This window comes from Myotis daubentonii, chromosome 4 (assembly GCF_963259705.1).
Source record: "Myotis daubentonii chromosome 4, mMyoDau2.1, whole genome shotgun sequence".
Lineage (NCBI taxonomy): Eukaryota > Metazoa > Chordata > Mammalia > Chiroptera > Vespertilionidae > Myotis > Myotis daubentonii.
In genome coordinates, this window is record NC_081843.1 from 75,690,316 (window position 1) to 75,716,934 (window position 26,619).

The 26,619-nt window shown below is 40.9% G+C and overlaps 1 protein-coding gene across 1 annotated transcript in view; it reads right to left on the reverse strand.

Moving 5' to 3' along the window:
* IQGAP2 (IQ motif containing GTPase activating protein 2) overlaps positions 1 to 26,619 on the reverse strand; it is a 269,990-nt gene that overhangs the window by 107,498 nt on the left and 135,873 nt on the right. The window contains exons 4-7 of the mRNA XM_059694287.1: positions 19,402 to 19,479; positions 13,727 to 13,803; positions 559 to 626; positions 55 to 168 (exon numbers count right to left, since the gene is read on the reverse strand). Of these exons, the coding sequence (XP_059550270.1) occupies positions 55 to 168; positions 559 to 626; positions 13,727 to 13,803; positions 19,402 to 19,479 (337 nt within the window). The remainder of the gene's footprint in view (positions 1 to 54; positions 169 to 558; positions 627 to 13,726; positions 13,804 to 19,401; positions 19,480 to 26,619) is intronic.

Below are 26,619 nucleotides of genomic sequence, written 5' to 3' on the forward strand. Positions count from 1 at the left end.
AACAAAGTATAGGTCAGTCTGATGTGAATGGCAGGTCCAGATTTAAAGTCTTACGTGCAGCTTCATCCACAGACAGTTCGTTAGCCAGAATACCCCCTATTTTGCTGAAAGATGGCATCTGTATTCCATATTTCTCGAGTTCCTTTCTCATATTACTGATTTCCTCCTCTGAAAAAGAACAACAAATTAGAGAGAGTCACAGAGATGGAGGCAGGAAGGAGTATATTCGTATCAAGAAATGCTTTCATCCTAGGGACCCCTTCCCAGATACGTGGAGCTTATTCTTATGATTAAAGAAAATAAAAAAGTGCATGTCATTATTAAAAAATGTCTTTATCAAGAAGGTGGGGCCATTTCTAAATAAGAACCTTAGGATGAAGCCAGCCTCAGCTTCTCATTTGCCAAACATGGGGGAAAGGAACTGGTTGAGTACAAAATAATGCTTCTTCCCTTGCCCCACATAGAGGAGTAAAGGAAGTCAATACTATCACAATGAAAAAAAAAGTACGGTCCATTTTCTTAGACATTATAAAAAATAATGAAGATACACAGCAGTACCTGTGAAGTCCACTTTGCCCAACAAATCCTGGATCTGGGGTGCTATTCCTAGTTTGAACAGATATAAACTGAAAGAGAAAACATAAAATTATCAGAAACTTTATTATTATAAATCTTAAGAGTTAGAAATTGCTTAAATCTGAAAGGCTTTTTTAGTTGAGAAAGACCTAAGAGATTGTCTCATCTAACCCATTCATTTTATAGATGAGGCAACTGAGCCCCGAAGTCACAAAGTCCCTGGTGGGACTGGAATCAGAACCCAGTTTAAGTCCCCAAAACTGGTCTTCTGTAGTACACGGCACTTCGATAGGCTAAACTGACTATCATCCACGTATAGGCAGAATAAGAAACACAAGTAATAAATCATTATTCAAGTCTCCATTTCCTTTTATTAGTTGTGAGTATAAACATTTTTTCATGCACATATGTATTGGCCATTTCTATTTCTTCAGGAAATAGCAATTAATGAATTTTTAGGGTTGTTTTGGGGGCATTTACTTTCCTCTGGTTTCCCCACTTTTCCTTCAAAACCACAACCAAAATACAAAGAACAAATGACATTTTAACCATATGGAAATGTGAATATTAAATTCCAACATGATATTCGTATCTGATCCACAAAGGAAAAACATATTAGACTCTGAACAATCTTCAATGTAGAATAGGCATTATGTATTCATAATTCATAGACAGGATACATTCCTATTAAATTCTAGATCTTTAGAGATTATCAGGGATATGAAGCTATTTGCACAGCCTCGAAAGACTTTACGACCCAAGGTTGATGCTAAACAAGTCACTATAATTAAAACTTGTATGCTGAAAGTTTCAAAACCATAATATTTTATGAACTTCTCAACTTATTATTACATGGGGAAAAGATTCCAGTTAAAAGGAAACTCATATCATGTGGAACAAATGAAATATTAACCTCTTCATTTGTTCCTTTCTAGTAACAGGAAATAAAAAAAATCAACAGAATTAAACAGGTAGGTATGGTAAAACTGCAAAAGAATTTGAAGAAAATAAAATCAAGCCATACAGACCTTATGAATATTTTTCATAAACAATAAAAATGTATTATTGTATCACTACAATTCCTTTCACAGTACTTGATTTTTCCTCTTCCCTTTTTATAACTACATTACAAAATATACCTGAACTCATCTACAAAGAAAACTATAAAAATAACTCAATGGGAGAAATGTTGAAAATGTGACAGTAAAATTTAAGTAGGAGACACTTATAAAATGTCTTTTAACACAAATTATTTCAAGTAATGTGTTATTTTTAAAAATTATTGATTTGAGACAGACAGAGAGAAAAACATAGATTTATTGGTTCCACCCATTCATATATCCATTGGTTCATTCTTGTATGTGCCCTGACCTGGGATTGAACCCACAACTTTGGCCTATCAGCATGACACTCTAAACAATTGAGCACCCAGCCAGGGCCTCAAGTAATGTGTTATATATTGTATTACTTACATTAGCATTCTGCCAAAGTTTTAACAGATGTTAAACTTATATTCTTGTATAAAATACTAAGCTAATGAATATTTATTACCCTTTAATATATTTCCACTTCTACTCCCCCACCTATGTAATATTGAGATCATCTAGAATTTTACACACAAGCTTTTATTTTCATATTAGAGGCCCGGTACACGAAATTCATGTACTGGTGTGTGTGGGGGGGTATCCCCTCAGCCTGGCCTGTGCCCTCTTGCAGTCTGGGACCCCTCACTTCTTACCACCCGCTTGCTCACTACTCCTTACCGCTCTGCTTGCTGCTCCTTAGCACTGCCACAGAGGCGGGAGAGCCTGGCTTCTGGCTGAGCAGCCCTCCCTCTGTGGGTGTGCACTGACCACCAGGGGGCAGCTCTGCATTGAGCGTCTGCCCCTTGGTGGCCAGTGCACTTCATAGCGACTGGTCGTTCTGCCATAATGGTCGCTTAAGCTTTTATTATATAGATTATGTACCAAAAATTTAGATAACTATACATTCTATTAGTGTTTTCCTAATTTCATCTGTCCAATTTTCCTTTCTTAGCTTTACCTTTGGTTTTGTTGTATATAAGTGCCCAATATTAACCAAATATATAAATTGAATAAATCACTAGTTGCACATATTTTATTATTTTTAACCATTTATTTATTCATTTAGTTATTATTTTTTATTCTCACCTGAGTACATGCTTATAGAGAGGATAGGAGCGAGAGAGAGAGAGAGAGAGAGAGAGAAGAGAGAGAGAGAGAGAGAGAGAGAGAGAGAGAGAGAAGAGAGAGAGAGAGAGAGAGAGAGAGAGAGAGAGAGAGAGAGAGAGAGAAAGAAACATCAATGTGAGAGAGAAATATCTATTGGTTGCCCTCTGTATATGTCCTGACCAGGGATCAAACACACAACCCAGGTACATGCCCTGACTGTGAATCGAACAGGCAACCTTTTGGTTCAAACAACTGAGCCACTCCAGCCAGGGTAATTGCACATATTTTAATATTTTCATTTGTTCCTTGGGTGTTGATTCTGTTCATTGAATTTAATGCCTCTTTCGTAGTGTTGGTTTCCCTCAAATGTCTGGCATTTCCTGATCTGGGCTCATCTTGGACTTTCAAGATTTGCTATTTGTCACTGCTGATCACAGGTCCTCACAACAAAAGCCACCCTTAGGGAGATCATGGGGCTGATGCCAGGAGGGTGCCATCAGCATCTGCACTTGCCGCTTTGGTCTAAGCCAGTGGTTCTCAACCTTCCTAATGCCGCGACCCTTTAATACAGTTCCTCATGTTGTGGTGACCCCCAACCATAAAATTATTTTCATTGCTACTTCATAACTGTAATTTTGCTACTGTTATGAATTGTAATGTAAATATCTGATATGCAGGATGTATTTTCACTGTTCGCAACCCTGGCTTTGAGGGTCTCCTTTTCCCCACAACAGCTCCTAGCTCTGCTGCATCCTCCGTGATTTCTGGGGGCTATGGTCTTCTCATTCTTTGTTTCTCCATCAATCCGATCCTATCTGTTTGCTTTCGTAGGGAGGTAAGTTCCTGGTTGGTGGATGGCATTCTTTCTGATGGCAAATTATTACTTTTTTAAATTACTACATTAGTAATTTCATATCAGTTTGGAAAGGGAATAATAAAACTATGATCAGTGATCTTGACATGACTGTTTTTTTCACATTATCTCCTTTGTTTATCCAGTCATTTATTTAATACTAGTTATGGAATATCTACTATATATAAACAATATTTTTCTCTGCTATGATGTCCCTAAAATAAAGGTATTTACTAGTAGATTTCCACAAAACATAGGTTTCTTGGTAAAATGAACTAAACAATTTACTAAACCAAAGTGTCCATTTTCTTCTGTGGCAATAAAGGTATTAGGACTGTTTCCAGTTATACTCTTTACTTCTCCACTGAACACTGTAATACTAATATAAATCTCACAATCAGCAAATATTCTGGCTTAGTTAAAAATTACCACTAGGTGGTGCTGAGAAATTACCACTTTCAGATAGAAGAATCTTCGCTTTTAAATTTGTTTAAAATCAGATTTTCTTAAACTAGTATGGATTAGGTAGAAATCTCATTTGCATATACATACTTTCACCAAAGAAAGTTATTAAAAATGCATATATTTTATTTGGCTTCAGTTTTCAACACCGTCTCTAATGTTGAGGTTTAAACTATTCTTTAAAAAGATTGCTTTTCACAGTGTGGAGGTTTTATACCAAATCTCTGTATGGGAGGTGTTTTCAAGCAGATTACTCAAAGGGGCAACGTTTACTAGGAAACTTGTACTTAGACACTGTTCCCAGGCTGAAAAGAATCAGCAACAGCAGCTGGCCCCTTCCCAAGCATTCACATTCAGATGAGCCATTCATTACCTGAAGCATACAGTAAATTCAGTGTCTTAATCTTAACACACACACACACACACACACACACACACACACCAGTAAATTCAGTGTCTTAATCTTAAACACACACACACACACACACACACAAAACCATCCAATATAAAAGCACCAACTTCTTGTAGCTCTTCAACACTGAACTTATTAAGTACCTTTAGTGCCTAACAGCCAACACAGAAGGTTGAGAGCATTCCAAAGAAAGCTGTGGAGTTAATGTCAGCATCCCTTCCCACGTATAAGAAAACACTTGGTGTGAAATAGCGATCCTCCTATCCTACAACAGGTAGTGCACTTGTGTGCTGAGCGAGGCAGCAACAGAGGAGTGCTCCCAAGGTGGCTAAGCCTCACCGGCCCGTGTGCTCCTTTTGGTACAAATCATATCAGTTTAAATCCAGGAAGCAGGAAAGTTTTTTAAAAAGTTCTATTAGGGTTTTTTCTAGTACTTCAATGTATACATTAAAAAGGTTTATAGTAATGAAATGCAAACTTAAAAGGCAAGAGCTGAATTTATTTCAGCTTTTCTGGATCACGTCATGTGCACTTCATTTTATGCTATAATATGTGAGATGTTTGTAAATGAAAGCCTCATGGCTGACTTGAAAGAGCACAGTACTGGGATCAGAAGCCCGAGATCCTGGCCCCGAGACTGGCAATACCTAGATGTGCGACTCTCAGCAAATCACAGAGCCCAAGCTTTCAGCCCCTCATTTAGGAAGTGAAGGATCTGGACTAAAATAACTTCCCAAGGTCCTTCCAGTTCTAAGTTCCATGAGTGAGTCTTCATTAAAAACTATCCTATATAATAAAACCCTAATATGCAAATTGACTGAACAGCAGAACGACTGGTCACTATGACATGCACTGACCACCAGTGGGCAGATGCTCAATGCAGGAGCTGCCCCCCTGGTGGTCAGTGCACTCCTACAGGGTGAGGCTCATGGCTGGCGAGCACAGCGGAGGTGGTGGGAGCCTCTCCCGCCTCCTCAGCAGTGCCAAGGGGTCCCAGACTGTGAGAGGGTACAGGCCAGGCTGAGGGACCCCCCCCCCCACCAGTGCACGGATGTTGTGCACTGGGCCTCTAATCCTAACTATAACAGTTTAGAGACCCTTGCTGAAGTTCCAGTCTGATGCCACTGCTCTTTTTTATTTTCTTCGCAGTAGAAAACACTTGACTCCCCTCTGACGCCAATGACAGGCTGAGTCAGCAACAGTGCAGGTTCTGGTGTCACAGCCTGGCTTGCAGTCTCGACTCTGCCAGTTACTAGCTGTGTGACCATGGGTAGCCTCTCTGTGCTTTATTTGTCTGGGTTATAAAATGGGATTAATAACAGTATGTACTCATAGGTATGTGAGAAGGATTAAATGAGATTACACCTTGAACATGGCCAGACATATAATGAAAAGCTCAGTAAGCGTTAGCCTTTGTCTTTATTATTACTATTATCCCGTTAAATAAATGTCCTTCCTATACACTTAATAACCCACCACAGTGGTCTCCCCACTCTCAATACTAAGAACCTTTGACTATTTCCCCTCACTGACTCCATGTTTGAAATGGCTTTATCTACTGAACCAAATTATTTTCCCATCTTAGTTACATACATCACTGCCAGTATCATGTCAAAATCCAATGTTCAGTAAAAAAAAAAATCAAAGAAATCCAGAGGCAGACTCATCATTGGGAAATCAGCTAAACCAACCGGAAAATTAAAGATACAGACGCAGAGGCGTCAGTGGGAGTCAGTGGTGTATGTGCTGTGTTGGGTAGAGACATGCTTCACAGCCTCACCGGGCTTGGCATTTAGCAGGATAGCCAGCCAGTCACCGTACTAACGCAAGACAAAAAGAGAAGAGACGGTGCAAAGCATGAAGAGAAGTATGAACAGGAAGTGACTTGAAAGATATGGAGGGTGCAACTGCCCTCCACACCCTAATCCCAAACACTGCCACCTGCAGCTATCCCTCCTGAGAGCAGTCCATCCTTTGGGTTAAGGCACTATCTTTAGGAAGCTTATTTATACATGCAAATATGTCCCCTCTCAGAGATGCAATCAATCTGGCAAAAGGTAACCGTCAGTTTCTTATTAGGAAAGGGTCTTAAGGGAAGAAGGTAGAAGGCAGGGAAGTTATGCAATAACATTAACCTGCGGAATGGGTTCAAAGGCCACCTGCTAATCAAGGCAGCCACTTGGCATTGTGAGAGCGGGCAGAGGAGCCCTTCTTCACAGAGCAGTCGGGTATTTAGGAACTGGCCAACCAGAAGTGAGTCTGCCACAGCCAGTTTCAGGTATGCAAGCCCCGAATGTGCCCTTTGGGCATTGTCGCTGCATCTGAAAACACTGCGGGGACAGCAGCTCCCAAGTCTGCAGCAGGAGCAGTGTCCTTACACAGAGGGGAGACACACATCTTCAGCTTGTTGTCGTCTGTGGAGTAGACTCTTAATGGTCAAATAAACTTTATGTAGTAAAAAGAGCAGAAACCAGAACCCTAATCAATTACACCAGAAAAATCATTTTGGATACACGACTTGCAAAGGATTCCTCGGAGGGTAGTTGATTCCATGTCATAAAGCAGGAATAATCAGGACAGGACAGGAACAGCCCGTTGTGAGCACAAAGCAAGGATATTGCAAGGAATGTCAGGGACAGTGCTCCAAAAACAAAAGGGTGACCAGGCTGGACCAGTGTGGTCCATCGGAAAAGAAAACATGCATGTTGGTGAAGTCTATGAAAGGCCAGTTCAAAACCAATCAAAAGAGAACGGTATGAAGTATACAAAAAGGAAGTTGTAATAGATAAAATAAGACACACATGATCACTTTCATTGATTTTAACAAGTGGTAAAGTGTTATTAAAATATGGGTGCTTCTTTCTGTCTTACAGAGTATAGATATATATTTGTTTCTATATGGTATACACTACATATATGCTACAAAAAGAGTAAGTACCGGGAACTCTGAGTAAGCCTAACAGTCCTAAAAAACCATGGAAGTGTCCCAAATAAGGACTGAGGAGCACAGGTGGTGACAAAAATAGCCAGGTGGAAAGAGGGCTTGGCACTGATGGTCAAGCAGAGAAAGGATCCAGAAACATGACCTGAGATCAGCCAAATGACCCAAACTGCATGAGGTAGAGTCCATCCCTCATCTCCTCAGGGAGAAACCTCTAGAAAGCCCAGCTAATTTTGAGAAAATATTCAAAAGGCATACATAAGCTTTTAATAACGTTAACAGATCAGGCCAATGCATCATTGTGACAGGACAATGGGTTCTGTAACACTGGCCAAACAAGGCATGGAAGTAAATCATTTCTGGGTGACGGGGAATGGGGGTGGGGGGAGGGTAAGAACCTACCTGAAAGCCATATACTGAAAAGTAAAGAAAAAAAGGTCTGATTGATTTCACAAATCAAGTTCAGCCCGATGACTGTAGCCAGGGTCTGACTCACCTGGGAACTCAAACTGGCACCATGCTCTGTAACCTGGGCAAGTTCATAGGGTTTTCTTTGTGTCTGGTGCCCGTAAGAGCATGTCAACTCTTGGTAGGTATCAAAATGTTATAGTCCTCGGATGAGTCAAAATTAGTGTATAATGAAATGAGTGAAAGTTGTAGAGTGGATCTTTTAGAATAGGTTGAAGTGTGGTAAGTCTGTAATAACGTATCTGGGCATTTCACCTGTACCTTCAGGTATGTGAAGTGTTAAAAAAAAATCAGGTCTATAAACTTAATTGTTTAAAGGAATTAAATTTTACAACGCATGTTTCAACATTTAATAGTTTATTGACATACTGATAAATAAACAGCATGCAAAAGTGTTCTTCCACAGGTATAAACAGCCTCCAGACAGTTAAAAATCCATAGTATTAGCAAGGTTCTCACTTCTTGAACTGGCTCCTTTTGACGGCACAGACTTTAAAACATTCCAAATGAAGCCACAAAAGGAAAACATGCCATATATACATTCTAAGTCCAAAGATACCCCATCACACATAGTGGTTCTCAATTGGTGTTGAAACAATGGGTACTTTGGCTTTTCCTTTAATATTCATTTAAAATTTTCTAATATTTCCCCAATGAGCATATTTTAAATAAGAAAATAAAAAAGCATTTCTTTGAGAAAAGAACGAGGCCAAATGAAGGAAAAATACCACATGATCTCACTCATTCATGGATAATAGAGACCATTATAAACTTTTGAACAATAATAGATACAGAGGCAGAGCTGCCTCAAACAGACTGTCAAACTGCAGCGGGAAGGCCGGGGAGGGTTGGGGGGCAGGAGGTAGGGGGGTAAGAGATCAACTAAAGGACTTGTATGCATGCATATAAGTATAACCAATGGACATAAGACACTGGGGGATAAGGGAGGCTAGGGGACTGTCTAGGGCGGGGGAAAAAAATGGACACATATGTAATACCCTTTGTAATACTTTAAGCAATAAAAAAACAAAAAACAAAAAAAGAACGAGGCCACCCATCCCTGAGGTCTCTACATTAGGCAAAGATTGAGGATTTCCTCTGAGGCCCCTGTGCTAACATTCACTGGTGTCTGGACTCAGGTCACCCAGCTGAGCTGACAAAAGGTACAATGAGTGGCAGGCAAGGAGCCTGGGGTCAGAAGTAAAGCAGAAAGGTAAGGAAGGGGCAGGCAGATACAAACAGGAAGCCAGGGGGTCGTGATGGGCAGTTAGATCCTAATCTAAAAGAGAGGGACAGAGACACATTTGTAGGGCCAAGAGCTAACTTTGTAGATCAAGTAAGGCCCACAGGCTGGGGTAAGAGGAAGGCAGTGCCTGGGTTCTGGCTCCTGATCTATAATCAGAACTTCTGACCTGTTTAATTTTTTTTTATCAGATAACAACAATGCTTTATACCAGCAATACTGTTATATCTGTAACCAGAATATAAAGGCTGAAGACATAAATGTTCATTCCCAGCATTGCTTCTAATTATGCAGCAAGGGCAAATCCACCGTGCTTACTAAAGGGCTCTGCTGCCCAGCCTCCAAGTGTGTCTTGCCCAACAGAGCAGGATATCAGTCTCATTTGGGTAAACTGACTGCATTCTCAACCATCATAGGAAAAAGGTTTGATTAAAAATAATTCAGATACAATTGAGACATCTGCATGCCATATCAAGAAGCAGCCAGACATTAAGTTTAGAGCTGAGAAAAGTAAAGGAGACTCTCCCAGGGAATGCTGTTTATCAAGTAAATACTGCTTTAAGAGATCCTACGTAACATCAGATATGGTGAAAGACGGGCTCAACAGGCCTCTGCCCCAGGATAAGTAACAGTAACGGAAACTCCATGATCAGTAACTGAATAACTGAGGAAAACAGTCCTAGAACGTATTGCACCAACATTAGCAGACCACTGGCAATGATAAGGAAGAAGCTGCTCTTCTGTCTTTGTTTACCAAACTGTTCACGCTATCTTTAAAACGATGGCAAACACACTGCCAGCCACAGTGCAGTTCTACATAACTCTGTAGAACACCGACAACACCAGAAAGGAGCTTAGTACACCAGTTCTCTACAAGCTGCTTAGCAGTAATGCCCCAGGGGTCCACTTCAGGACATCAAGTTAAGCTTCTACAAGACACCCCAAGAGCATGCTGCAGACTTGGACATCAGCACAACGATGCGTGGACATGATAACGACATTAACCAACGGTGGCCGGCTTAGCAGGTCACAAAAACAGTACTAACCATAGTGATCAGTGATCATACTAAGTGCTGAAAAATATGTGACAGAAAATGTTGGACAACACATTTGAAAATATTCCTCAAAGTAAGCACTTTTGCAAAAAAAACTTTTAGAAAACTTGCTGGCATAATGATACACTGGCCACCGATGAGGAAGCAGGCACAGAAGTGTTTTTCCCCCAGTTCTAAACTATTAGGAAAAGAAGTCATAGGAAAGGCACATACATTTGGTCTATCTTTCTAGCCACTGCCATCTTCCAAAGAAATCTCATAAGTACTGATCGGGGAAAAGTCAAATTATAGGACATAATTAAAATTCTTCTCTAGTAGGCCAGAATTGCAATGAATTATTATAGAAACCTTTTCCTTTGGAGAGGAAGGATCCAGGAAGAAGTTAATATAAACCTCTAGGCAGAAGATTCTGCCAGGAAAATGACTTCTAGTGTTATAAACATAAGGCAGATGTTCCAAAAGAAATTTAGAACTTAATTAGACATGAAGCCTTCCAGCCATTACCTGTGTACACACAAGATAAGAGTCACAAAATGCATTTTTAAAATCATTTTTGCTACCATGTAAAAATCACATTTCTTCTAGGCCATTAAGATTAAAAAGTGATCTGTGACCTAGCAGAAATGTCAACATTTCAAAAATTAACTTCTCAAACAACTGCTTTTAAACAATGAATGGGGAAGAGTGACGTCACAGGAATGATGGCATGAGAGAGCCCCTTGTCCTCTCCCCCTGAAATGTCAACAAGTTAACCGACTATAATCCAACAAAGAAATCCCTGCTGAACACAGGTGCATGCCGGCCAGACCTGTGCACTGAAACATCTAAAGGTGGGCAACTGGGAATAAAGGGGGAGATGAGAAGGGAGCAAAGCGCAGATGGGCTGCAGCCCTGCAGCTGGGAGTCACCGCTTGGCCGGAAGAGGGGAGAAAGCCGGCTGTCACAGGCACTTCCTTTGGCCAGGAGGAACAGAGAGCTGCAGCGATGGGGCAGCCCAGCAGGGCAAGTGGCAAGGGAGAGAACAGTGTCTAAGTCAGCAGATGCTTGACAGAGCACAGGGTTCTGCCACGCAACTCTCCATTGTCGATCCAGGCGGTGGTGTTTCAGGGAAAGAAACGAAACCACAGAGCCCTGCCTCCATGTGGACTTACAAAACTCACCTCCCGTTGCCCTTGGAGTTGGGTCCAGGAGCATATTATTGTAAACCAAGAGCTGCTGCAATAGAATAGCTGTTCCCTCTGTGACTGACCCCCAGGAGGGGTGCTTGGGGTGGGGCGCCATTATGGTGAGGGCCAAAGAAACCCCACCCCGAAGCTCCAGAGATTCGAGACTGGAAGATCAGAGAGGTAAAAAAATCTTGTGATTCAGCACCATCTACTGGAAATGAGTAGAAAGACCTCTTCAGAAATAAATGCATAAGCAAAGGAAGACAGCAAATAATATGAATAACCATAGTAACATGGATGACCAGAAAGAAAATAAAAAATCTCCAGAAAGCAAGCTGAAACATATGTGATATTAATGACAGAGATTTCAAGATTGTAGTTCTGAAAATACTCAACTCAATACAGAGAAGCAATTCAATACACTCAGAAAACAATGAACAAAATGAGTACTTTACCAAAGGAATTGAAACTTTAAAAAAGAAACAATCAGAAATCCTGGAAATGAAACATGCAATTAAGGAAATTAAGAGTGAACTACTGAGCACAGAAAACAGAGTCAACCAGATGGAGGAAAGAATGAGTGATATTGAAGATAGAAATCTGAAATGATGCAGAGGGAAGGAGAGAGACCTGAGCATAAAAAATTTAAAACGTGAAAGAGCTCTATGAGAATTAACTGACTCCATCAGAAAAAGCAATATTGGAATTATAGGGATTCTGGAGGAGGAGGAGAGGGAGCATGGAACAGAGAGTCTATTCAAACACATAGTGGATGAGAATTTCCCAAACCTTTGGAAAGAACTAGATCCTCAAATCCAAAAAACAAACAGAACACCTAGTTACCTCAATTCAAAGAGACTATCTCCAAGGCACTTGTAATTAAAGCTGTCAAAAATTAATGACAAAGAAAATAAATTTCCAAGTAGCCAGGGGAAAAAAAATAAATGACCTACAAAGGAAAACCCATCAGAATATCATCTGACTTCTCAGCAGAAACTCTACAAGCCAGAAGAGAGTGGGACCAATTATTCAAACACCTGAAAGAGAGAAATTACCAGCCACGAATAATATACCCAGCAAAATTATCCTTTAAATATGGAGGAGAAATAAATACATTCCCAGACATACAGAAGCGGAGGGATTTTTATCATCAGAAAACCTTCATTGCAGAAAATACTCAAGGGAGTTATTATACCTGAAACAAAGAATACAAGGTCACAACACTATGAGTAAGATCACTAAAACTTACAGCATAAACAGGAATAATTTGTGACAACAAAACATGAAAAGGGAAGGGGTAAAGGTCTGAACTGGCAAAGGAAGATGAAGACCAGATACACTCAAAAGAAAAAAAGCTATGATATATAGGCAAGTTTATTTTTTATAAACCTAATGGTAACCACACACAAAAATCCCCAAACCAGGATACCTATCTTAAAAAAAGAGGGAACAGAGGAAAGAAGTATAAAAACCACCAAACAAAAACAATAGCCAGAAACACAAAGGAAAAGAACCAATGGCGGCACAGAGCTACCAGAAAACAACAGATGAAATGGGAAATCCTCATACGTCAACAACTACCCTAAATGTAAATGGTCTGAATTCACCAATAAAGTGGCACAGAGTAGCAGAGTGGATCAAAAAACAAAACCCAACCATATGCTGCCTACAAGAGACACATCTAAGCTGCAAAGACAAAGGTAGATTCAAAGTAAAAGAGTAGAAAATTATTCTCCAAGCAAATAACATCCACAAAAAAGCAGGTGTAGCCATACTTGTAGCTAACAAAATAGATTTAAAGATAACAAAGATAACAAAAGACAAAGATGGACACACACACAAAAACAATGAATATATCCTCCTTTGACTAATTTAAAGCAACTTCTAAGTGTCTTCTTTACCCTTACAAGAGGTATCAAACAAAGATCATATGGAATTTTATTAATCTGTGAAAAGAATTTAACCAAACTAATAATTTTAAGAGTATCAAAACCAAAATTATGACCCTTATAGCTGCTCATTTGATATATTTTTGCTATATAAACTTAATCATATCTGAAGAATACTGTAGCACTCTATAAGATTTCCTAGAAGTTTCTACTTAAATTTTCTTATTATACGTCTTTCACTCATGTTCTAGTTTTCTATTTTGATGTAGATTTAAAAATCATCAAAATATTTTTCAAGTTCAAAGACTGTTTTTACATGACAATTATTTTAATTTTGTACTGGCAAATTTAAAATAACTCAATCTAATAAAAGTTCTTGAGTCATTAAAATAATTTAAGATCTCTTTTAAAATTAAAATTTTAGTTTTATTTAAATTTACTTTCTAGACTTTTAGTTGTATTTTCCCACCTTAGTGCGTGAATACAATAGATCATTCTTGGTATGTTTTTCCGGTCATAGACATCTGTTGTTTCTGGATAAAATATCTGGAAAACAAAAGAAACAATGTTTTTATTATGCTTTGCTTTTCACAAAATTATTGTACTTCTCCCAAACGATCCTACTTTGATTGTCCTGATGTTCTGTATTTATTTAAAAGCAGAAGAATCTCTTAGTTACTGCTTCATCTTCCTCTATAGGAGGACCAATCACTGCATCTGGTCCCCTGCCTGACAGCGCGCCACCTAATGGTTCAAGAGAGTGTGCGTATGGGGTGATAGGATTGGGAGGTTCCCAGCCGGCCGTTATGTGGCAGTTTCATTTAACAAGGCTTTGCCCATCTGGACTCTGCTTTCTACAATGGAGTCACTCCTGTGACTGCCCAGAGGTCCGCTGGCTTGAGAAGGATGTTCTTCTTCAGCATTTAATTACATTGTTAAGAACTTAGCTACCCAGTTCTATAAACATGCATATACATACATGGATAATTTTTTTCTGTTTAAAGTAATATATTCACTGAATACATTCTGGGAAATAGGTAAAATACGAAGGAAAAATACCTATAATCCTACCTCCAGACTGTCACTATTAGCATTTGGGGATACTTTCTTCCAGTCCTTTTTCTATATATGCCTCTTATATTTTAACTAGGGGCCCCGTGCACAAAATTCGTGCACTGGGTGTGTGTGTGTGGGGGGGAGTGTCCCTCAGCCCAGCCTGCCCCCTCTCACATACTGGGAGCCCTCAGTCATTGACCCCCATCACCCTCCAATCGCAGGATCGGCCCCTTGCCCAGGCCTGACGCCTCTGACAGAGGCATCAGGCCTGGGCAGGGGACCCTCATTTCCCCCCATCACTGGTTCTGCCCCCAGCCCAGGCCTGGTGCCTCTGGCCCAGGCGACAGGCCTGGGCAGGGGACCCCCAGACCCCTCCGATTGCTGGCTCTGCCCCTTGCCCAGGCCTGATGCCTCGGCCAGAGGCGTAGACCCCCATCACCCTCCGATCGCCTGATCGGCCCCTTGCCCAGGCCTGACGCCTCCGCCAGAGGTGTCAGGCTTGGACAGGGGACCCCTACCTCCCCCCGATCACTGGCTCTGACCCCTGCCCAGGCCTGAGGCCTCTGGTCCAGGAATCATGCCTGGGCAGGGGCCCCCATCTCCCTCTGATCGCTTGCTCCACCCCCTGCCCAAGCCTGACGCCTCTGACCCAGGCTTCAGGCCTGGGCAAGGGGACCATCATATCCCCCCAATCCCCGGCTCCGCCCCCCGCCCAGGCCTGATGCCTCGGCCAGAGGAGTTGACCCTCATCACCCTCCGATCACCAATCACCGGATCGGCCCCTTGACCAGGCCTGAGGCCTCCAGCAGAGGTGTCAGGCCTGGGCAGGGGACCCCCAGCTCCCCGTGGTTGCAGGCTCTGCCTCTGCCCAGGCCTAACGCCTCTGGCCTAGGCGTCCGGCCCGGGCAGCGGGGACCCACAGCTGCAGCGGCCCCGCAATCGTGGGCTTCGCTTTAGGCCCAGACAAGGGACCCCTAGCTCCCGCGACTGCCAGCTCCGACCGTACCCAGCTCCCATCGCTGGCTCCACCCCTACTTCCTGCTATCACTGGCCAGGGAGGAAAAGGCGCCTGATTCTCCGATCATGGCTGGGGGGCAGGGCAAAGGCAGCCCTGGGGCCGCCTTTGCCCTGCCCCCCAGCTCTTAGCTCCCCCCTGGGTTTCCGATCACTGTCAGTGGCAGGGGGCTTCTTCCTGCTTTCCCTTTTGCCTCCCTGCATTGTGCCTACATATGCAAATTAACCGCCATCTTGTTGGCAGTTAACTGCCAATCTTAGTTGGCAGTTAATTTGCATATAGCCCTGATTAGCCAATGAAAGGGTAGCGTCGTACGCCAATTACCATTTTTCTCTTTTATTAGTGTAGATGCTTGCATGGATGCATTTTAAAATAAAATTGCACATATCATAACCTGTTTAAAACACATCATAGAACATGACCCCTTTTATATTCTGTAAGAATATTATTTCTAATGGATGCATGATTCTTTCATATTTTAACCGTTATTTAACCAGTTCCCCATGGTTGCACTTTTTTTTTGTCCCCAATTTTTCCTTTAAGTCACTGCAATGAACATCCCTGTGTTTTCTGAAACACCTAATTAGCTCTTTTGGATAAACATCTAAATATAAAGTTACTAGATTGACAGGTTAGAACATTAAGGCTTTTAAAACCTATTTACACTATTCTTTTTTAAAATGTTTTTTTTTAATTGATTTTTAGAGAGAGGGGCAGGAAAAGGGAGAGAGAGATAGAAACATCGATGAGAGAGAAACACTCATTGGCTGCCACCTGCATGTTCCTCCCCGACCCCCCTGCAACCCAGATATGCATGGGACGATGCTCAATCCACTGAAGCAGACCAGCTGGGCTGTTTACAATATTCTTAAGCTGGAAATTAAAAGCCTATTAAGAAACATTTTAGAATGGGGCACCAAACTTACCTGTTCCTAAACACTACAAAATGAATAACGAGGCTCGAAGCTTCTAAGATTAAGATAAGCATATTGGTATTACTTGCTTTCAGCAAACATTTTATAAAATTTGGAATAAAAATTAAGTCATGTACCATAGGTGGTATTTGATACTCAAGTGAAATGTTCTGTTGGACATTGGAAAAAGCTGAGAAAAGAAAGAAAGCAAAGATTCTTCAGATACAAATGGATAGTCACTGAGCACTTAAAGAAATGCCTATAGCCTGGGCGATTTCAAAGGTCTTTCCAACTATCTTTTAACACATTTGCTAACAAAGTGCCAATGAGAGGAGGACTCTCGATTCAGGAGAATGTGACCAGGTTTAAAGTTCTATATGTAAGCAGAGGACAACAACCGTCCCTCCCATTTCTTTGAACAATTACTTTTCTACTTATTTCTCCTGGAAAGTCATTATAAAGCAAGGAGATGGGACCAGTTCATGGTTCACAATGTTTTATTCAGCACTGTGTCCCCACCACCTGGCATGATGCTGAGCACAGAGTAAGCACTTAATTCTGATAAATGAAGATTGAATAGCAAATGCATCAGTCCATTCAGTACACTGTTGGTTTCTCATCTTGCAATGTAATGAATCAATGACTTCACAATAAAAATCAATGTTAAAATAGAATCTTTTAAAATAAAAATAGAATCTGCTATGTGGATTACTTGCTCGATTTAAAATCAAGGGAAGCCTGGCCCTACATATACACAATTGAAAAAGGTTTAAATCAAATCTATCAAACATAATGAAATTACCCTAATCTAAAGTATGTTGCCTTACATAGAAAAAAATCCAATTGGAATTTCTTGCTTTAGTAATCTGTTTACACCTAATCCCTAGTTAGAACTTGCTAAATCACAATCTAGAAATATGAATTCTGTATTATAACTAGTGCCTAGAAGGGAATGGCATTTAACGTTCTGGGCATTTTAGGAGAAGGGAAAAGAATAAAAATGGCAGAATAAAATAAATCCCTATTGACTATTTTGAGATGAAATAAGCTGAAATAAGATGAAATTTTGCTGATGAAATAGATATCAGCAAAAATATATTAAAAATAGCCAAGCATAATTTACATTAATGAATCTTTTGTTTTGTTGTTGTTGTGTTTTAAAATTGCAAACCTGGATTAATAATAACAACAAGAACACAGGTCTTAATTAGTCAGTAGCTACTGATTTATCTTCAAGCTAAACCACTCCTAATTTAGTTTCTTTGAAATAGCTGTCCATACTAAGCAATACAAAAGGAATGAACTATCGATATATACAAAAACCTGATGGCCCAGCTAGCATGGCTCAGTGGCTGAGCACTGACCTATGAGCCAGGATGTCACGGTTCGATTCCACGTCAGGGCACATGCCCAGGTTGTGGGCTCGATCCCCAGTATGGGATGTGCAGGAAGCAGCCGATCAATGATTCTCTCTCAACATTGATGTTTCTATCTCTCTCTCCCTCTCCCTTCCTCTCTGAAATCAATACAAATGTATTTAAAAACCCCCCCACAAAAAACCCTTGATGGATCTCGAGGGCAGCGAGGACGTTATGCTTAATGAAAAAAGGCAATTGCTGCAGGTAATCTACTATATTATTCCATTTAAAAAAATATATTTTATTGATTTTTTACAGAGAGGAAGGGAGAGGAATAGAGAGTTTGGAACATCGATGAGAGAAAAACATCGATCAGCTGCCTCCTGCACACTCCCTCCTGGAGATGTACCCGCAACCACGGTACATGCCCTTGACCAGAATCGAACCTGGGACCCTTCAGTCCACAGGCCGAGGCTCTATCCACTGAGCCAAACCGGTTAGGGCTGTATGATTCCATTTTTATAACATTGTCATAATGACAGAACGGATCAGTGGTGGTCTGGGGACAGGGCTGGGAGAGGGACACAATATAAAGGGCACTCCTCTGTGGGGTCTGCACCTTATGACGGTCACACTAACCTGTTCATGGGCTGAATGGAACCCCCCACACACATACACATGAATGCACATAAAATGGTGAAAACTGAATAAAGTCTGCAGTCTAGTTAACATTAATACACCAATGCCAATTTATGATTTACTACAGTTATGAGATGTCACTGCTGGAGGAAGCTGAATAAAGAGTACATGCAGATGTACTATTTTTGCAACTTCCTGTGATTCTATAATTATTTCAAAATAAGATGTTTAAGAAATAGCTCTACAATTTCTATCAAATGTAATTATTTCTTCATTTCCCCTACTTGCCTGTCTGTCGCACAGGCTGATGGGTGCCTGCCCTTTGAATTTAACAAGCTCTGAATATTTGCTGAATGAGTTTTACTTAAAAGATCTATTTCAGGAGTAAGAGCTATAAACCCCTGGCCTTTAGAATGTATAGCGATACAATGATTTGTAGCAATAATTTATATAAATATATTTGTAATAATAATTTGTAGTGATGCAATGAGATTAGGAATCATAAATATAAATAGCAAACAAAAAAGGGAGGTGGCTATTTTAAATCAACTATCTACCAGTTAAAGTTTGTTCTGACCTTGTTTAATTTATATTCACTTCTGCATGGCTGCTCTTGACCTGTACACGTACTTCATTCTGAGTTCTTGCCATTTATTACTTTGTATAGGCCTTTCCTGAGGCAATAAGGCAATCTATTGCATTAACATACCCAGTCTGCCAATCATCCTATATAATAAAGGCTAATAGGCAAATTGACTGAATGGCAGAATGACTGGTCACTATGACGCACACTGATCACCAGGGGGCAGACGCTCAATGCAGGAGCTACCCCCTGATGATCAGTGCACTTTCACAGGTGAGTGCCGCTCAGCCAGAAGCCGGGCTCACGGGAGGCGAGCACAGCAGTGGTGGCAGGAGGCTCTCCCGCCTCTGCAGCAGGGCTAAGGATGACAGCTCCGGACTGTGAGAGGGCACAGGCCAGGCTGAGGGATCCCCCTATCCCCCCGCCTCCCTTACCTCCCAACCCCCTGCCCCCCTGCCCACCGACCCTGCCGCCGAGCGCATGAATTTCGTGCACCAAGCCTCTAGTTTTTTATAACAAGAAATCTGTACATTTCCCCCTTTGGCTTTCTGGTTCAGAATCCAGTATCTGAAGGCTTACCTTGGGTAGACCAATAGACTCCATGGCTCTTAACCACTGGACAGTATTATCTGTGTGTCGAAAATGAAGACCGGACTTCTAATGGGGGGGAAGGAAACACACAAAAAGTGAATCATTTGTAATAATTTTGTCATTAGTGGAAAGTTTTTCAATTGTATTTCTCCGAGAATAAAATTATTAGAGCCCACATAAAAACTAAAGACACAGTAAAGGAGACTACACTATTCAGCAACACCCCGACCATCTGTAATAGACCATTCTACTAGTTTCCATTAGTCACACATTTGAGGTAACTCTGAAGTAGGATCTCAAAGACCACTTAATGTCTAGCACATGGGTATCGTATGAAACATGTACACGTGTGTGTGCATATACACACATATACGGTGTTAAGATTTTGGCAATGACAGCTGAGAAGCCTAGTAGCTTCAGGGAAAACAGACAGGGTTTTGGAAGACTAAATAGAATGGTGTGTGTGTGCGTGGTTTCTGGTTCTGCCAAATCATTTTTTTCTGATCGTTAATGCAATATTCTGTGGAAAATGTAGAAATATACAAAGATAAAAAACCCACCCACAACATGGAGCTAATTTTAGTCACTATTCCTTCTGTAACTGAACCCTAATCTTGGCCTTGTGTAAAGAGTAAACCTTCAGTGGGAATGTCTTACAAGACCTTTTCTACCCATGTGATAAAAATAGCCTTTCTATAGCTTCTGTTATTTACAGTCCTATTCGGCCAACCATTTTTTTCTGCATATTCTATAAATACAGCATACTTGCCTCTATCTCATGAAGTTGTATCAGGTAATGAACCACTGAAAGCTTAAAATGGTCTGGTATTTTTAATTAGTTAAATGAATAGCACAATGTTATCTCTTTGAAAACAAAAAAGTCAAGAGAGTATAGTGTCATCATATGACTAACATAGTATAATTTTATTCAGAAAGTCTGGTTCTTTCTATCTTCTGTGACCTACAATTTAATAGCTTATTTAACAAAAAAAAGTATATTTGTTGCTGTTAGAAATTAAGAAATATAAGCAAATTAACATTTGACAAATATTTATGCCTTTTTAATACTGGTCACTATCTACTGAGAATGAACTATGCGCGTCAAATAGTTCAAATAGTCACTAAAGTGACTAGATAAATTCACTTTATGTAAATTATCTCTAATTTTCAAAACACCCAGCAAGGTGATTATCATTCCCATACTTTAGAGATGAAGAAAGGTACCCCACCACCTGCAAAAAAAAAGAAGTGATTTGCTCAAAGTCAAAAGGCAGTGAAGTGGCTGGTCTAGGATTCAAGATGAGGTCTCCCCAGATCTGTAAGCCTTCCCTATGCTAAACCCCCAGAGAGCACAGGTTCCCAACGGTAGTTGGATTATTCTTCAGAGGGAAGAAATAAGCTAGTTGCTATGAAATAACAAGGGGGTAGGGGTGAGAGAAAAGAAAGAGAGCAAGAGCAGCCAGACAGTTACCAGCCAGGCTGCAGCGTCTGAGGGTTTGTAACTCAGCATAAACAACTTAGGCAGAACCAGACAATTCTCAGACATGGTCACTCCGTGGCCATGGAGGAGCAATTTGGAAACAACCCGCAATCTCGTCAAGACAGAGCAAAGGCCCTTTGGCGCCACAAAAATAACTAAAACACCTCCCTTCCAACTAAGATGAACAATTTGCTCTTGACTCATGTCCATCTAGTCTCTATTCAGTCTTCTCACGTCCTAGATAAAAATTACCAAGCCACCAAATTGATCCGCTTCCTGAGGACACTCAAAGAAAACGGGACAGTCCTCGCTTCCCTAAGTCCTTATCAGACCACCCAGCACAAGCCCAGGGCCACACTAAGCCCCTCATTTCTCCTCCTCTTGACTCCAAGGGTATGCATTTTTTTTCTTACTACAATGAGTGAAACAAAACTAATTTTGTTTGATCCCAGGTGTGTTTCTGGAGAGTCTTTGGCTGGTGGGCTTCAATAATTTCAAACCATATAACAAGTGTATTCCATCCATTTAGTCGTTTTATTAGCAAGGTAACCTCAAGAAAGTTATACATGTCTTTGAACCTTGGTTCCTTAGCCATAAAATAAAAGTAGGATTGCTTCTTTGAGTTGGAGAGATTAAATGAGAATGTTCACAGAGTGCTTCGTTGCAAAGCGCACTTAAGAATGCAATGAATGTTAGCTATTATAGTTATTAGGCTACAACACTGCGCTTGAAACTCTCATTCACCTTTAACATCAGAAAAAAAGTTTAGCCCTTCATGTAAGAGGCACTGAAAGAAAGAGTGGTTATCTTGGTTATATTCCTGCAGTAAATAAAAGGACAGATTTCAAATCCTTCACCCATTTTACCTTATTTAAATTTTTTTCCATTGTAGCTGACATTCAATATTATATTAGTCTCAGGTGTACAGCACAGTGGTTAGATGTTTTCCTTCATCCACTTTAAATACCTGAGGCCTTTGATCTACGGCTGCATATTTAAGAAGCTTCAGAGGACGAACTGTATCAAACATCTTTAATCTACTTTAATTAGAACAAAAATGGTCTCCTCAACAGGCTCCAAATTATCTCAGTCCATTATAACCATTTTTAGCTTGTCATTCTCCCTCCCCCCCCCCCCACACACATCCTACATATAGATACTAGACTAGGAGGCATGTCTGTGGTCATACTTAGCCAATGGTTGTTATTGTCCACCGACCTAATTTTTTTCAGGTATTAGACTAGAAGTGTATGCTGATTTTCTACTGCTGAGCTATTACAATACCAGCAAGCAAGGTTATTTTTTTTAATCTTTTAAAAATAATAGGTTGTATTACGTCTGAAGTCATAAATATTCATTACGTAATTAGTAGAGATTTCATTCGGGGTGAAAGGGCAAGGCCATTCTTGCTTAAACTGATAAGAAATTGTGTAAGTCTTCTTTGGATGGTAACTACTTACATAGTAGAAGCAAAGCATTTTAGAATTGTGAGGTAGCTTAGAAGCCAGTAATTATTCTAATTTGCTCATTTTATAGAGAATAATTTGCAAGAATTATGACTCCAAATCCAAATATTCTGTTCAATTAACTGCACATCGAGCCTCAGAACCACCACCTCAAACATTCACAGTGCGCTTACTGCTATCAGCCACTGTGCCAAATGCTTTGCATGGACGATCACATCTGTTCCTCACAGTATCTCCACAAAGGCTGATACTATGATTATTCTTCTCACTTTACAGGTGAGGAAACTGAGGCTCACAAAGGCAAACTTAGTGAGGCCCAACTCAAACCTTTTGATTCACAACTCATATTACTGTGTATATAACCACGGTGCATATCCTTCCCCTAAGGCTCACTAAAAGTTCACCAATCATTTATAATAAGTCTACAATGATCTGTGCAGTACTGGAACAACACCTTTTTTTTCTTTTTTCTTTTTGTCTTTGAGCCTTGTCAGGCTGAGTCCTCTATAAGGAATGCCTTCCTTCTCCTTCTCTTCCCCTTGCCATCCTAGTCTGCTTGGGAACACTCATCTTTCAAGCCTTCACCACAGAAACCTCTGGCTTCTTCAGCACCCCACCCTCTTTAGAAAGCAACACTCTCCTTTTGGTTGTCTCCAACTGTCTACCCAGCTGTCTTCTCTTCACTGCCCTCCTCCCACTTCCAATTTCTTGCCAGGATTCACCCTTTTTCCCCCTCTTGAATCCACTGACTTCTTGGCTATGCAGGCCACTGTCACCTGGATTGAATAACCCCCTTACGACACTCTGCCTCCACCCTCATCCTCCCTCCAATTTATTCTGAACCACACAGAGCAGCAGACAGATCTTCTAAAGCACACTGCACTGTGATGCCTGTCTCACATTTCAAAGGCTTCCTTGCACCCCCAATCTCTATACTTAGTATGAAATCATAGATCCTCCACGTGTGACTTCCTGATCTGTGTCTGCTTCCCTCCTGGTCCAGTTCTCCTCATGACCCCTCACTGCAGCCTCTTAGACACTCAGTTTGGCCAAGCTCTATTCTTCCTTGAGGAGCCGATCACAAATGGGGCCCCTCTCTCTGTACTGTTCTCCTCATTCTCTACCCCGAACTCTGCCCATGATGATTTTCTTCTCATTCTTCCAGCCTGAGTTAAATGGCTTCTCATCTTCTGTATGTTGCTGTCAATTTCTTCCTTCATACACTTACCACAATTCACAATGTATATTTACTTGCAGTCTGTCTAACTGTAAGCACCATGAAACCATGTCCCCCTTGCTCACCACTCTGTCTTGAGTGCCTAGCACATAGTAGGTGTTGATATGTATTGCATGGATGAGTGAGTCTGACCCTAGTTAGAAATCTTAGTACAACTTTACAGCCTTTCCCTATAACTTTATTAAAATGTATTATATCCATCTTATCTACCATTAGAGCAGTGGTTCTTAAAACTTAGTAGCACATAAGAAAAGAACTACATGGAGTGATTATTAAGAGTGCTTCCTGGGTCTCTACTCAAGAGATTCTGCCTGACGCAGAAGCCTGGGTTGGGGTCCACGTTCCACTTTTTATACACAACCATCGAGTGGTTCTGCAGGAGGTATGAGCATCACACTTAAAGGAAGGGTGTCCAACTCGAAGCACCTTGATTACGTTTTGAATAAAGCATAGAAGACAAGAAAAGAAATGGAGTCCTTTGGTTCCTTGAAAGGGCTATCATTCATTTCTTCACCCAGCACCTGTTTCTCTAGCAATGACCATGGCCAGATCCTGCACCATTCACCAAGGATATGGCAGAGATGACACATGGTTTTTGCCTCCGTGACAAGACAATCGTTACAGTATACCATGATATACATTATAGCATATCATCAAGAGGGACAGGGCCAGGCGCCACTGTGAACTTGGCGTGGTCACATAACTCAGACCTGGAGTGAGGGGTGGAGGTGGCCAGAGAAAGAAAACTCACCATTGGAAGGCTTAACGCTAAGACCTAGGACATCTTTCTCACCCTAAGTTAAAAGGAGCCAACATTACATATAAGCTGGCAAAGAGGTGGCGCAGCATGAAAGCTCTCATCAGCTCCACTCAACGGCGCCAGTGCCCCAACTGAAGAATTTAGAGCCCGGGACGAAGCGTGCTGAGGGACACACTGTCTGACAGGCGGGTCATATTTTATAGCTGCAGTCCAGGCAGATCCTGCAGGGAGAGCCCGTGCTCACTGAACTCATGGTTTCCAGATGGCACATCAAGGACTGGGCCCGGATTACTGAGCACTCCCTTGGGTTTCAACATCTTTGCCACAGTCCCATGATTTAGTATTTGGGAAAGGCGCACATGAAGGGCTTTAGTCCTGAAGAACACAAGAGCAGGAAGTTAATTAAGTCTCCTCTTCACTAATATTTGCCTCCTTTCATTTTTTGTAAGAGAAATGAAATGGGCTTAAAATAAAATTTTATGATTGCATGGCAAATCATGAAACATTTCCATTCCGGGGCATTAGGCACTTTCAGGAACTTAATGAAAGGAAAAAGAGAAACACCTCTTTTCTCCTACAACTTAACAGAGGAGTCGTTTCCATCTGTCCCTGTGCTTTCTCCCACATCACAGCTGGCATCAACCCCCCCTTTCTGCTTCTTCCTTTCCTCCTGCCCCTCTCCTAGCTTCTCTTCTTCTGGGCACCCCAGCCTTCCAGGGGCCTGGTTGGGTGGAGGATGGCAAAACCCAGCACTTTCCTCTCTCACCATGTTCAACTTAGGGATGACTCACCTGCCTAGGCTCCACAGGTATTTTCTTTTGTAACGAAAGGTTGGAAATATTTCTCATCTTCATCCCAGAGACAAGTAGCTACTTATTCAAATAGTAGGATCTCTAAGGATAGCAGGACACAGGACCTGTTTAAGTTGCCAGGAAGGTATCCACAACTGAACTGAAAAGAGACACCTATACTCACGGTGTTTGACGTGACAGGAGGAGGAAGAACTAGCCTACGGGATCCCTGCTCTGGGGCTCACCTCCACTGAAGGTCTGTCTTTCTTCCCTGATTCTCACCATCCATAATGTCAAAACAAAATACCCACCGTCCCCTTTCAGGGAGGGCCAGAGACAAGCCCAACTACACCTTAACTCTGTCATCAACTGTACATGGCTGTTAGTACTAATAGGCCTGGATCTTGGTAATAACCATTGTAGAAGCAAGGAAAAAAAGAAAAATCATGCTCTAAAATGTGGACAAATATTAATTTATTCTGTGATGGGGTTATATGAGTAATTTTTATGTGCTTTTATGAACTTCTAAAAATATTTTTCAAAATAAAAAAAAAACAACTTTAATTTTGGCTGGCTAAGTCGTCATTTCATTAAAATCTTGTGAAGGCTATAAGGGGCTGAAAACTCTGGAGTGAGACACATGACTTAATAAACTAAGACTTATCTTTTAGACTAGACCATGAAAACAGACTTGTCCAAAAAAGTCTGTCAATTCATCTTGTCTACTGTTAGTCTACATGGTTATTCAAACATTTCCTCTGAATTCAATTCACTGTACATATTTTAAAAATAAATTTTGTCTCAATAACAACTGAAGGGTACTGTGAATCATGCAATAAATGGGAACTCATTCCATTTTCAACTATATTTAATGTTGTCCTTGCAACTGTAAGAGAAATAACTTTTAAGGATACCTGAAAACCTTCAAATAAAGAATACTGACAGAAAGGACTTATTAAGAAAATAAAGAATCAAATTTCAAAGACAGTTTAGAAACCCTGATCTGAAGTGGACAAGAGACCACATAGTCCAAGAGAAACATCATACCTTTTGAAGACACATCTCATGAAGGGGTCTTTTAGGGCGGCATTTACATTTTCCTCCTTCATGTTACAATGGAAAATTTCAAGCATAAGAAAAATACAACCTTCCAAAACTCAATCAGGAAGAATCTAAAAATCTCAATAGGCCAATAACCATGGAAGAATTTGAAGCAGTCATCAAAAAAGCTTCTAGCAAACAAAAGCCCGAGGCCAGACAGCTTCACAGGGGAGTTTTACCAAACATTCAAAGAAGAACTAAAACCTATCCTCCTTGGACTATTCCAAAAAATTCAAGAGGGAGGAACACTTCCAAGCTCATTCTATGAAGCCAGCATCACCCTAATACCAAAACCAGATAAAGACAACACAATGAAAGAGAATTACAGGCCAATATCCCTCATGAACACAGATGCCAAAATCCTCTACAAA